We start from the raw sequence: 13,675 nt of genomic DNA on the forward strand, positions 1-13,675 counted from the left end.
ATGGAGACTCACACATCCTGTCTGTGGAAAGACGCCAACACTGGCCAGATCTTGTGAGAGTGTGAGAGTGAATAAAAGGTTGGGGGGTGGGGGTGGACAGAGAGCCAACCAGGATAGGGAAATAGGGAGGAAACAGCATCTGTAAAATTCAGGAGGGTGTTCACCTTGAACTCTCAAGAAATGATTTGGAATCCTCAGGAGAGTACAGGAAGACATAGCTTTTGTGGAACAAAATAAAATGAGGGAGAGAACAAAGAGGAAAAGGAAAATATAAAAGGAAAGACAGAGGGAAAGGAAAGCATGAAAAGAAACTAAAAAGGCAATAGTCAATTTTAAACCACATGGGAAGCAGTAAAAAGCAGAATTGGTACAGGGGGGAAAAAATCAGAATAGGGATGCAGAAAGCCAATAATCATGATATTAAAGAGCAACATTACTTTAGGGTTTATTGTGTTCCAGAATGTGACATTTATAGTCTCACTAGATCTTTGCAAGGACCTTACAAGGTTGGGACTGGTGGGAGGAGACTGGAGCAACTCTCTTGGAGCCCTCTGGCTCCAGAACAGCTTTTATCCCACCCCACACCATGCCTTCAGCTGCTCAGACAACAATATTAAGAGTAGATGAAATCATTCCTCAACTCAGATTTAAGAATTCACTGTGCCTCAGACAAAATTCAAGAGTCCTGCTCCTAGACAGATCAAAATAATTTTTTAAACTATAAGTAAAAAGAGACATTCCTACAAGCCAGAAAAAAGAAAAACTATCTATAGAGGAATCAAATCAAACTGCTCTCAGAAAACGCATCAAAAGAAGCTCAAAATAGATTAAATATCTAAATGTAAAAAAATAAAAGTAAAAAATAGAGATAAATACAACCTTGGGATTTGCTGAAGGCCAAAAGCATGACATATGTGGCAGAAACCATACTTTCATTACTTAAATAAGAAATACTGAAAATAAACGCAAGTTAACTAGAAAGTTGGGTGGCTCAGACAGTAAAGAATCCACCTACAATCAAGAAACCTGGGTTTGATCCCTGGGTTGGGAAGATCCCCTGGAGGAGGGCATGGCCACCCACTCCAGTGTTCTTGCCAGGAGAATCCTTATGAACAGAGGACCGTGATGGGCTATAGTCCATGGGGTCACAAAGAGTCAAATATGACTGAGCAACTCATCACACAATTAGAAAGTTAAAAAAGAAACAACAATATATGTCTAAAGAGAGTTAAAGAAAAGATTTAAAAGATGAGAGGATAAAACATTAGAAACTATTAAAACTAATGTGTGCATGTGCAGTTACTCAGATGTGTCCAACTCTATGCGACCCCCGTGAAATATAGCCTGCCAGGCTCCCCTGTCCATGGAATTCTCCCAGCAAGAATACTAGAGTGGGTTGACATTTCCTACTCCAGAGGATCTTCCGGACTCAGGCATCAAACTCAAGTCTCTTGTGTCTTCCGCATTGGCAGGTGGACTCTTTACTATTGCATAGCTGGGAAGCCCGTTAGAACTCATATCTAAGCCCAAAAACTTTTCTTTGAAAATTTCAATACAGTAAGGAGAAAGAAAAACTTCTAAGACTAATCAAGAAAAAAGAAAATTCAAACACATATCATTAGAAATAAGAAAGTAGAGAGAATTGTTTAAATCATAAAACAACACTATAAAAAAATTAGAAGACCTCCATGTAATAAATATTCTTCTAGAAAAATGTAGATTATCAAAATTAACTGTAGTAGAAGTAACAAATTAAAAATACCAATGATCACAGGAGAAACTGAGAAGGTTTTAAAGAGCTAGTGCAACACCCACTCAAAAAGGGCACCCAGCCCATACGGTTTTATGGGTGAATTCTTTCAAACCCTCAAAAGACTATATTCTTATGTTATATAAACTGTTCCAGATGTTAGAAAAGACTTTAAATCTTTCCAATTAATTTTACAGAGCCAGCACAGCCCAGATACCAAAACCTAAGAAATAATAAGCAGACATACCAATTAAAGATAATAGAAAATCAAGAAATAGGACCAAGAATACATTTAGAAATTTAGTAGGGGATAAAAGTGGCATTTCAAAATGTAGGGGAAAGATTATTCAATATATAGTGTTGGTATTACCAAAGAACAATTTTTTTTAAAGTAATGTTAAACCCTTGCCTAATTCACTAAGGAAAAGATTAATATATTGGGCTATGTAAAATTTTTAAATTTAATAGTTAAAAGCTATTACATGATCAAATAAAATTGACAAAAATTATTTACAACATAGATGACAAGAGAAAGTTAACCTCCATATACATACAGAACTCTTAAAAAACAATGAGAAAAAGACAAACATGCCATCAAAAATGTAGACAAAAGCATGAATAGGCAATTTACAGGAGACTAAATTTTTAAGTATATAAATATATATAATTTGTAAAAAATATATAATTTGTAAATGTAAGATGGTTATTAAATATTTTAAAATTTACATTGGTCAACTTTACCAGATATAAATGAAATAAAATTAAGGCAACAATGAAATGCACCCAATAAATTGACAAAGTTCTTTAAAAATATCATTATCTTGCTTTGTGTTGATAAGGATGCAGCAAAATAAGCTTGAGAGATTAGAGTGTAAATGAGTCCAGTCGTTTTGTAGGGCAATTTTTATATACACCAAAAGCTTCAAAATCTTTTGACACAGCACTTCCACTTCTAGGCATTTATGCAAAAGAAAAATCAGGAATTACATAAAAATTCAGCTACAAAAACCGCTCTCAATATCAAGCCGAGCTCTCAATATCAATATCAAGTTAGCTGCTTATAACATGGAAAAATTAGAAAACACCTAAATACTCAACATTTAGTTAATGTGGTCTATGGCACATTCACCATATTGTAGAATATTTAACAGCATGAATAAATGTCTATGTTATATTGCCTAGTGACAAAAAGCAATTGTCAAAACAATTAAAAACTGTTCAAAACATTGTTTATCATGTACACACGTATACACAAACAGGTCCCAGAATATTAATATTTACCTCTTGTCTGGGAAGAGAGGCTAATGGATAATTTTGTGAGGAAATTTGTATATTGTTCTTTCAGATTATCTCTTTTAAATTGTACAAAATGATCATGCACTACTTTCTAACAGACCAATGAAAGCCATTTCAAAATAGGAACTGCTAGAAAACAGTCAGCCAACATAGAACCTGGTGGATGGTGTGGCCACAGACACCAAGATCATCTGCAGGAATGGATCCTCTCTAGACCATTTGATGGTGTACCCACCTTCCAAGGTGAGGCCAGTCCTAAACACAAGCCCATCTCTCTCACTGGCCAAAGCCCTTCTTCCTGGGAAATGGGCAACGAAGACCTTATAGACTTCCCTTTTCTGCAAACTCTCAAAGCTAGAGGTGTAAGACAGTAGGCGTGGAGCAGGGGAGAGCACGGGCGGCCAGAGGGCAGCACAGAACGGGCACTTACCTTCTATCTCGCCTCCAGAGGCAGAGATCTTCGACATACTCAGGTAGGTGGTGGCCACAATATCATTGTGGGTGAGGCGGTCCCTAGAGCAAGGGGCAGAAAGGGCCTGAGCAAGGGCGGGATTTGCAGGCCACAGCCCACCCAGGGAGGAAAAGGCCGGAGTTATGCACCATTAGGGGTCCCAGTCTTCACATTAGGGATGTTATGGAGGCCTAATAATGTTTGGGGAAAAGAGACTGGAAAGAAAGTGTTACTCAAGACTCCTCTGGGGGGGACCCAGCCCATCAGCGTCCCAACAGCCAAGCTGGAGGTCTGTGGGCACGGCTGCAGGTTGAAAGGGAGGAGGCCTGAGGCAGGAGGCAGTGCAGGGAGCCGGAGGCCGCTCGGGGAGCCAGACCCCAGGCCCAGAGAGAGCAAGGCTCTGAGAGCTAAGACATACCAGACCAAGGAGAAAACTCAGGTGACCAGGAAGAAACTCTCTCTCCAAGGAAGCCCACAGTCTTAATTAACTTAGGGTAGCTAATACATAGCTCTTTTTTGTATCTGACTGTGTATGTGACAAAGCACTTTTAGCTTCCTTGATCGCCAAGGATCCTACAATGGCTTTGGGGAATAGGTATTTTTATTAAATCTCTACTGCACAGATGGAAGGAAAGAGGCTCAGAGCCGCAAAGTCCTTGCCCAAGGTCAGCCTGGGAGGGAGGTGAGGAGCCAGGACAGAAACTGGTATCCTGACTCCAGGCCCAGTGCTCTCACCAAGGTCCACACTGCTTCTGTCTACAAGACTCGTCCTGCCTCCCCAGAGAAGGCCTCTCCCCTCCTACCCAGCAGAGGGGGTCACGGGGGAAGCTCCAGGACTGAGCGTTCTGTGCAGACCGATCCTCTGCCCCACACCTGCCCCCTTGACAACCATATATAGTAACAGCTGAGCACCTTTTGCTGGGCACCTCCTGAGGGCCAAACCCTGTACTAAAACTGTCACGGGACTTGGCTTGTTTAATCCTGAGGCAGGATTCTGAGGCAGGTTCTGCAGTTAGCCCCAGTTTAGATGAAGAAGCTGAGGTAGGCAGGATGACAAAGGTGGGACTTGAGCAAGATATGCCTTATGGGGAAACCAGAGCCGTGCCTGTAGAAACCTGCTGCTTCCCTGTCAGGCTAGGCCGAGAGTTCTCAATCCAGAGATTTTTGACCCCAGGACATTTGGCAACTGGAAACATATTTGGTATAGAGGGGAGCCACAGAGAGAGACTGTGATTGTAGCCAAACACCCTACAATGCACAGGACAGTCTCTCACTGCAAAGACGTTTCCGGTCCAAAAACATCACAGGGCCAAGACTGGAGGGGCAGTCTTGGCACTCTATCTCCTTCCAGAAGGTTCCCCATGTGCATCTTCCCTTTTCTTGGAGCCCAGCAGCCCTCTCTTCCTGCTGTGCGTCCCTTGGCCACAGGCGGCTTCAGGAGACGACATCCAGGTGCTACACAGTGAAAGACCCACCTGAGCATGGTGATGTCATTTTTCTTTTAAATCTTACAGTCAGACACCAGATCTTTGCTGCTCCCTCCCTTCCTCCCTGTATTTTCCAGGAAGGTGAGTAAGCTTTAAAGTTTTGTATCAGGGCGGGGGCTATGTTAGGAAGAGTGAATTGTCAGCACAGATCTGTATCACTTTTCCTGGTGACTGACACTAATAGAAACTGGGAAGTAAATAGTCCTTTAAACGTTCTACAATGAGATTATCAACACCAGACAATTGACAGTTGACGACACTTTTAAACGGCCTTCACGACCAAACCCTAGAGAAGACCAGTAGCTCTTGGAGTAAAATAGGATGTCTGACCTCTGGGCTCACCTGAATCTGGTGAGACGGGAAACAGGATGGAAAGAGAGAGGTTTTGTGTCAGGTTTTTTTGAGGAGGAGGCGGTAGTTTTGGGGGTTTTGTTTTTTAATGAAAAGAATTCTTTAAGAACCGAATGGAAGATTAAGTTACAGAGAAAAAGGCCATATGGACCATATCGTATTTCTAGGATTCAGGTAAAAGTACAAATTTATCTGAGTTTTCTGGGAAGAAAGCCCTTTTCTGGATAGGAACTTGCAGCAGCAGAATGATTTCTGGCCAAGAGTTGGGTTTTGGGGCTTGGGGTTGCTTTTGGAAAATACAGCAAGTCTGAAAATAGACTCACAATAAAAATGCCACTTCAACCTAAACCAGAGAGGCAACCACCAGATTCCGTAATGTGTTTGGATTGTACAGTATGCCGGTGCCTCACAGGGCTCAGAGGGACTCGGGCAGGGCCCGTCCGCAACACAGGGGTCACGGCGCCCGCGAGCATTCGCTCACCCTGCCGCGCACAGACCTGCACCCCGGGCGCACGCAGCGAGGGGAAGGGACGGCTCCGTGGACGCAGAGCTCCTCGCCCCAGACCGCCTCCCACAGAGCATGCCGGCGGTCAGGGCCCCAGAGGCCGCTCCCTCCGGGCCCTCCTCACGCTCCCTTCCTCTCTAATTCTCACAAGCTGTCCTCTCTCAGGCTGGGGACCTGGCGCACACTTTAATGACTCTGTGGCCTGGGGGTTTTCCCCAGTCTCTCATTATCCTCCTGGCTGGGGGTGACATGGGCCGAAGACCAAAGGCCAACACGCTGGGAACCGCATGGCCAAGACTTTCTGGGGGCAGAGAAAGGACAGCTCTCTCTTTGGGGAAAGCCTGGTGTAGGGAAGGTCCTAGAGATGGCGCGTGGGGACCCCTGCAGCCCTCGGTGTGGGACAGGGCACCTCAGCGCACAGCCCGGCAGCTAAGCACAGGCTTGAGTTCGAGCCTGGCCTCAGCTGCTTCCAGCCGTCCCCCCAGGCAGGGCACTTATTCAGACATGCTCCCTCGTCTGTAAGGTCGGGCCATGCCCAGAGTCGAGCTGAGCATCAGGTGAGACAGGCATGTAAAGAGCTTCCCGGGCAGAGGGTCTGGAGCACACAGACACTCACAAGAGTTAGATACTAATTTTTTGAAGATGGCCCTGTGGCTGCTCCCCTGCGTGGGCAGCCTGGCCCCTTCGCCAGCCTGGAGATCTGCTCCATCCTACCAACCCTCGAGGCACCTCAGTCCACCCTCCTGCAAACTCTGCTCTTTCCCACCTCCTCGCCTCTGCTTGTGATCCACCTCTTTGTTGGGATGACTTCATCTCGAACTTCCCCAAGCCCCACATCCCCTAGGAAGGCCCCCTGGGCCCTTCTGGCCCCAGGGATCTCTGGTTCTTGGAGCCATCCCAACCCGCTGCGAGTAAGCTTCCCAACAGCCCACGCCGTCTCCTTCTCCGGTCTCCCCGTGAAAGTCTCACCTGAACCAGACTCCCCTGCTGCATGCAGACTGAACGAAAGGAAACCGCAGGACCCAGGGACCCCTGACCACAGCCACCTCTAAAGATCCCCAGACGCAGGACTCACCAGTCTATGACGCGAATCCTCATTTTCTCACACATGGAGGGAAACTAAGAGGGAAGAGAGAGGTGTTGGGGTGGAGTCCTTCTGCAGAAGTGGAAGTCTGGGGTGCAAGTGGGAGCCGGGAAGGCTGGGAGCCCGGGCCTCCTGGGAGTGGGAGGCTGGGAGCCCTGGCTCGTGGAGGTGAGGCTCACCATGGCAGGCAGTGTGACGCTCTGGTTCCACTGAGGATTGGCTGTCTTCTCCAGGATCTTGCTGCAGAGCTAGAAGACACAGAGGCTGGGTGAATGGAGCTTTGAGGGGACTCTGGGTACCCCTGGGGACCACCACACCAACCAGCTGCCATTGTCGGCCACGCTGACCACCTTTCGGGCTGGGCAGAAGGCTCTGGGGGCCATGGAACCTGACACAGTGGGCTCGGACACCAGGAACCTTCCCAGAGTTAAGGCTCAATGGTAGGTCAGACCCACGGGGGCATGGAGGGAGAGACAGATAATTTGAAAGTCACAACCGTCTCCCTTATCTCATACCTCTGGCTGGAAGTTCCCTTCCCTTCCCTCCCATTATGGCCATGACCCTAAGTATGGCAGCAACCCTTGAGTCCCGACCAGCTTTCCCAGGAGTCTTAGCATCTGAGGCAATCCCCTTTGCCCATTAGCCCACATCACCTGCCCCTTCGGAAGGCTGTGAGCGCAGGGAGGGGGAGAGGAATAGGAGGCCGAGCGGCTGGGCAGGGGGCCACACACCAGTGTTCTGAGAGGAAGGTGAAAATTCAGCTAAGATACAAACCTCACAGGCCACAGTTTGCCTCCCATCAGCCCTGCTCGAAAGACTGGGCTTTCCACAACAAGAAAGCTAGCAGAGGTGAGAACTGGATCCAACCCAGCAGCTCTGCCCTGGGAGTCCCCAAGGAGGCATCGATGCCAGCCCAGGGCATCCTGTCCCCACGCAGGGCAGTGGGCGAAGGCTCTGTTTCAGATGCTGGAAGGTGTGTGTCCTACACATGGAAATAAGGAGCAGCCTTCCTCAGAGCACTGACTGTGGGCCCTGATTGCGCGAAGCATTTACATAATAACCTCCTCTAGTGAGCAACTGACAAGACTCCATCAAATGAGAGTGTGGCTTCCCCAGGGGCCAGGACTCTTTCTTCATCCCTGGTCCAGCCAGTATCGGCCCCATGCCCATCGTCCCCTCCTCCCTGTGAGAAGGCCCAGGCAAAGTCTGGGGTAGGGATGGGTGCCAGGATTTGGCCCTTGTGTGAGCAAAGAAAGGAGTAAGGGAAGAAGAGAAACCAACAATCAGATGGAACAAAAGGCAGAGTGGGACTCACAGTTCTCAGGAGTGGGTACACCAAGGGCTGTAAAAGCACACAGAATGATGTGCCATCTCCCTCAGAATTGAAGAAACACAAACAAAACGAATGAGATACCGTGTCTCATCTATCAGAGTCATAAAAACCTCTAAAGCCTGTCAGCCCTGTCTTGGCAAGGCGACGGGAAACTGCTCGCTCAGATTCTGTTGGTGGGGAGAGAACAACTCAACCTCTCCAAAGGGCAATTGGCCACTCCCTTTCAAAATTAAAAATGCAGATGCCCTGTGACCTACCAGTTCTGCCTCTAGACATTATCCTACAGAAATACTTGCACATGTGCAGAATAACATGTGTCTGAGATTATTCTCTGCAGCATGACTCCAATTAGGGAGGGCCTGGAACAACCCACGTGTCCACCGACAGGGGACAGGTTGGATAAAGTACAGTCTGTCCACAGAATGGAGCACTATGCAGCTCTGGAAGAATGAGGACCACTCTATGGTATGAAACAACTTTTGAGGTGTATTATGAAGTGGAAAAAAAACCAAGGTGCAAAGCAGTAAGTATAATGTGCAACCATGTGTGTTAAAGGAGTAAAGGTAAGAATTTACGGTCAGACATGTGGCATGTACATAATGAAGCCGGAATGATGCAAAAGAAACTAACAATGATTTCCTGTGCAAGGGAGGAGATGACCGGAGGATGGCTGGACAGGTGCAGGGTGAGAGGTAGGGTTTTCATGATAGATGATAAATGAATATGATGTACATAACAAATGTATTACCTAATTCAAAACTTAGATGAACAAAACTTGGAAATAACAAAAGACAGAAAGAAATGGAAGACTTTCTCATCAGACACAGCAGACAGACCCTGCCAACCTTGCTCCTCAGCTCCCTGGATGAGAGGCACAGGTGGTCCCCGCCCTCCCCAAGCCCTGACCCTGGGGAGCCACAGGCCTTCTCCCCAGCAAGCACTTCCACCTGTCTGCCCTTGGAGGTTCCCTCTGAGACAGCCACCAAGACGCGTGCGCTGGAGCCTGAATAGCAGGTACCCCGCCACACCACAGGCCAGCACGACCTCTGGCCCTAGAAGTACCCAGAAGCCTTCCCACCCCCCACTCCTCTCCCCACACCTAGGCAAGGCAGCACCAAGCTCCCCCCTCCTCCTCCTCTTACCTGTGCCTTTTTTTTTTTACTCTCCTTCCCTTCACGATAGAAGGCCATCTGGCCATCTGTATCAAATACTCAAAAATGAGCATGCCCTCTGACCTGGTTCTAGAAACTTCCCTATGAAAAAGCAGAGTGTGGACAAAGATTCCTATACTCTGATGTTCCTCACAGAGTTGTTCATGAAAGAGGAAAATCCGCCCAAAAAAAGAAATCCAAAAATAGTTTAAATGTCCTATTATATTTGTTTAATGAAATATTATGCAGATAGCAAAAATTTATTTCAAAGACTATTTAATAACCTAAGGAAATGTTAGACAACAAAAGCAGTTTACCAAACCACATAGTTAGAGTTGACTTATTCTGGCAGTAGTTACACATTCTGTAAGTGACCAAGAACACAAGCTAGTGGATACTGAAGCATTGCTCCCAAGGGAAACACAGGCTTAGGGGCCTGCAAGCCTCTGGCACAACATTTTTTTGTCAACTGACCAGTAACTTTGTTTTATGTCTGTTTCTGTTTCAAGACACCTTTCTCTTTATATCAATATACTGTGGGTTTATTAACACTGAACTCACAGCCAACAGCACTTTAACTCATGCCTGAACAAAACTTACCAATACATACTTTCTCCATAAGGCACCTCACAATCTCCTTACTCTGAGAAACGCTAAGCAACATTTCAGCACTACACTTGGGAGCCACTGTAAGCACTGAAATCACCAGCAAAAAGAACACCCCAAAAATGCAAAAAAAAAAAAAAAATGACACCAAATAGACCAGGAAGAAACACATTACAGGATGAGCGCTGAAACAAGAAAGGAAGCACAGCGCTCCGGCTCAGCTGGCAGCACACACCTCAGCTGCATCAAGCTGTCCGGAGTTTTGCAAATAATGACCAAAGCACTATAAGGATTGACTTGGGGATTACAAATAAATTTTAGCAAGTAGGCAAATCTACAAATACAGAATCTGTGAATAATGGAGACAGACTGTATGCTGAATCCAACTGTATTGTGAATCCAATTTTTTTTCCAGTGGGGCAGATTGGTGAGGGGAATGAATGGGGAGAGGGGCTGGTGTGACAGATGGAAGGAATGAGAGCTACATTGAGGAAAGCATGCAGCAGGAGATATACACAAATGTGAATAGTGGTTATCGCCAAGGTGGTGCACAGTACATAAATATGAGTAATCATTTTTCATTTTCATTGCTTTTCTCTGATTTTTTTTACAATCAATAAATTTTATTCTTGAAAACAAGAAAAGTTGCTTTAAAACCTCCCATTCTGCCTTCCAAGTACCTGCCCTGTCTTTTCCCCATACCATGAAGAAGTGTGATATGTGCGTGAGAGCATGCACACACACACCCTTCTAGCCCCTCAGTAGCATGGCCGAATCAGGTATGGTTCACGGCTTAGATAATAGTGACACCAAGTGTTCATAAGAGGAAATGCAAAGAGGGCCAGGCTAGGGTGACACAGAGAACAAATCCCCAGGACAATTCAGAATTGGATGTAATGAGAAAATGTGATACACCAGGCCAAACAGAGGGACAGGTAGGATGAGACAGGTGATAAGGGTAGCAGAGAGAGTAGGGGAAACCCTGATGATGTGGCTGGGGCAGACAGTGGAGGACACAGAGGCCTAGGGACCACACCAATCAGCTTTACCTATTCCCTTGCCTTGGCCAGGTCCCCCACCTCCATCACCACCACCCCCCCACCCCCAAATATCTGTACCTTCCTAGAAAAATCCCCAGGGACAGCCAAGGACACCTCAGAACAGAAAAAGACCTAGAGAGGTGAAGGGGCTGCAAGGAACCAGGTGCAGCGAGGAGCCTCAGAGCGCTGAGATTCAGCTTCAAGGAAAGCCACTGAACTGAAGGCAGGTCAGTCGTGGTTCTAGTCATCATCACAGTACCCCCCTATGTTGGGAATGTGGAATAAAAACACATGTCTTGAGACATGACTTTCCTATCTCTCAAGTTGGGAAAACTAATTCTGGTCCTTGGAGTAAGTGTCCAGCCAAACTGCCTGCTTCCTTCCTGCCTTCATTCATCCCATCACAGTCCCTCCTAAGGCCAGGTACAGGGAGGGCATCACACTCTGACCCAAAGCCCAAACCAAAACTGCTCTCGTGTAAGACCCACAGTGAGCATTTATAGCCCAGTGTGAATGAGTTTAAGATTTGTGTTACCTCTCCCACAGACATTTCCCATGAGCCCTGCATTAGCCTGGGTTGGAGAAGCAGCTCAAAGGCAGGAGTGTTCATGTATCCAGCACCATAGTGACTGACTTTAACACACTGAATTATAAGTATGAAGGAGCATATTAATACTCAAAGGGGAAAAAGGGAGGAGAAGCTCTTCTTTACAAAAAAAAAAAATAAAAAGCTAATTAAAGAGTGAAGGAATGATAATGAAGGAATCATCCCTCTGCAATCCCCAGTGAATGACTCATTCAGGCAAGGAGGTCAATGGCTACCTGGACCATTAGGTAAGAGGTTGTTGAGAAACAGGATATCAGCAAACTGAGATTGTGCCCACAGATTACCTGCAAAGTACAAAGCAGACTGTGTGCTTTGATAAGGGAGAGACCTGGAGACACCACCTTAACCAAGTAACCAGTGATGGGACATGCTGACTATTTGTTTCCTGTTGTGATGCAAATATAATGTATGAAACATCACCTATGATGTGTTCCTGCCAAAATAGTTCATTTGAATTTAATCTGGTCTTGAGACCTAACTTCGAAATACAGGGGCCAGAAAAACAAGCAACACCAGGAGGAAATGGTGGGACAAACCCAAGACATGGACAAATGGCCTGTGCTCTTCAAAGATGCAATCTCATGGGCTGAGAAAATGGGAAGGGAGATGAGAGTGAGGTTGTTACAGAAGAGACCAAAGCAGAGCATAAATTCCAGTTGGGTCTTAGACTGGAACAAAATTAAACTAGCTCTGAAAGACATTTGGGGGATAATCAAAGATATTTATACAAGCCAATGTCTGACAAGAGTAGAAAATAACTGCTAATTTCCTAGATGTGATAATAGTATTGTGGTTACAAAGAATTTTCTTTTTCTCAGGAGATGTATGCTGAAGCCTTTAGAGGCGAAGTGTGTAACTACCTTTCAAGTAATTCAGTTGGATTTCCCTGGTGGCTCAGACGGTAAAGCGTCTGTCTATCAATGTGGGAGACCTGGGTTCGATCCCTGGGTCGGGAAGATTCCCTGAAGAAGAAAAAATGGCAACCCACTCCAATACTCTTGCCTAGAAAATCCCATGGACGGAGGAGCCTGGGGCAGGCTACTGTTCATGGGGTCGCAAAGAGTCGGACACGATTCCGCGGTATCCATTTACATGGAGAGAAAGTACATGCAGCATAACACTCACAATTGTTTCATCTAAGTGGAGGCCGTAACAGTGGGTAAATAAATGTTCATTGAACAGTCCTCTCAAATTTTGTGTTTTTAAATAATTTAAAAATGCTTCAATAAAGCATCTAATATTGATACATAGTAAAATTAAAAGCTAGACAGATAAACACCAAACAAATTTTGTATGATGCCTTACGGGTAATGTTATTTACTTTTTTCTGTAGTTTTCAAAATTCCTTAATAAACATGTGCATCAATAATAAAAGAAGAAAGAAAGAAAACAAAATAGGGGCGGTGAGTGGAGGTGGTATCAGGTAGCAGGCAGAGGAAATAAGCTTATCCAAGGCCTTTCTCTGTTCTGAAATCAACCTGGACCTCAGCAATTGGTCCCCTGACCTCAAGGGTCCTTTGTTGGTGGGATGGGCAGGCAGACCCTTCTTATTTCCAAAATGAATCTAAGAATAGATTAAGTGAAAAGGAAGACTGCAAAGTGCTGTGTGAATAGGACGACCTCCATCATCACCCTCGCCTTTAGCGTTTGTTGTTAAGCTTGTAAACGCTCCCCTAACTGTTCTACAATGCCTGCCTGTCTGCCCCCTCCCTGCCTCTGCCTCCGGAGCAAAGCGCAGCTGGCTGCAGGCGCGAACCCTCGGTCCACTCAGCTTGGTTCTCAGCCCTTCTGCTCCGCCCGCCCGCCCGTTTCCAAAGGTGGGACCCGGGAGGGCGCGACCCCACCCTGCTGACTCCCTGGGTCAGAGGCGCCTCAGCAGAGTCGGGTTCCGGGAGCCGGGGAGGAGGCCGAGCCCTCCGGATATGTCATTCTCCCCCATTTCCAGTATTTCCACCACAGTCTCTGCTCTGAGGTTACGAGTAAACGCGATCGGGCTATTTCCCGAGGAACAGAT

At 46.2% G+C, this 13,675-nt stretch overlaps 1 protein-coding gene across 22 annotated transcripts in view; it reads right to left on the bottom strand.

Moving 5' to 3' along the window:
• The window catches only part of DYSF (dysferlin), a 219,261-nt gene that overhangs the window by 130,466 nt on the left and 75,120 nt on the right, over window positions 1–13,675 (bottom strand). For all 22 annotated transcript variants that reach the window (XM_070476375.1, XM_070476369.1, XM_070476392.1 and 19 more), the window contains 3 exons: window positions 7,104–7,172; window positions 6,916–6,959; window positions 3,477–3,559 (listed from right to left, as the gene is read on the bottom strand). In XM_070476375.1, coding sequence (XP_070332476.1) covers window positions 3,477–3,559; window positions 6,916–6,959; window positions 7,104–7,172 — 196 coding nt within the window. The remainder of the gene's footprint in view (window positions 1–3,476; window positions 3,560–6,915; window positions 6,960–7,103; window positions 7,173–13,675) is intronic.

The sequence above is a fragment of the Odocoileus virginianus genome, chromosome 2, assembly GCF_023699985.2.
Source record: "Odocoileus virginianus isolate 20LAN1187 ecotype Illinois chromosome 2, Ovbor_1.2, whole genome shotgun sequence".
NCBI classification, from domain to species: Eukaryota; Metazoa; Chordata; class Mammalia; order Artiodactyla; family Cervidae; genus Odocoileus; species Odocoileus virginianus.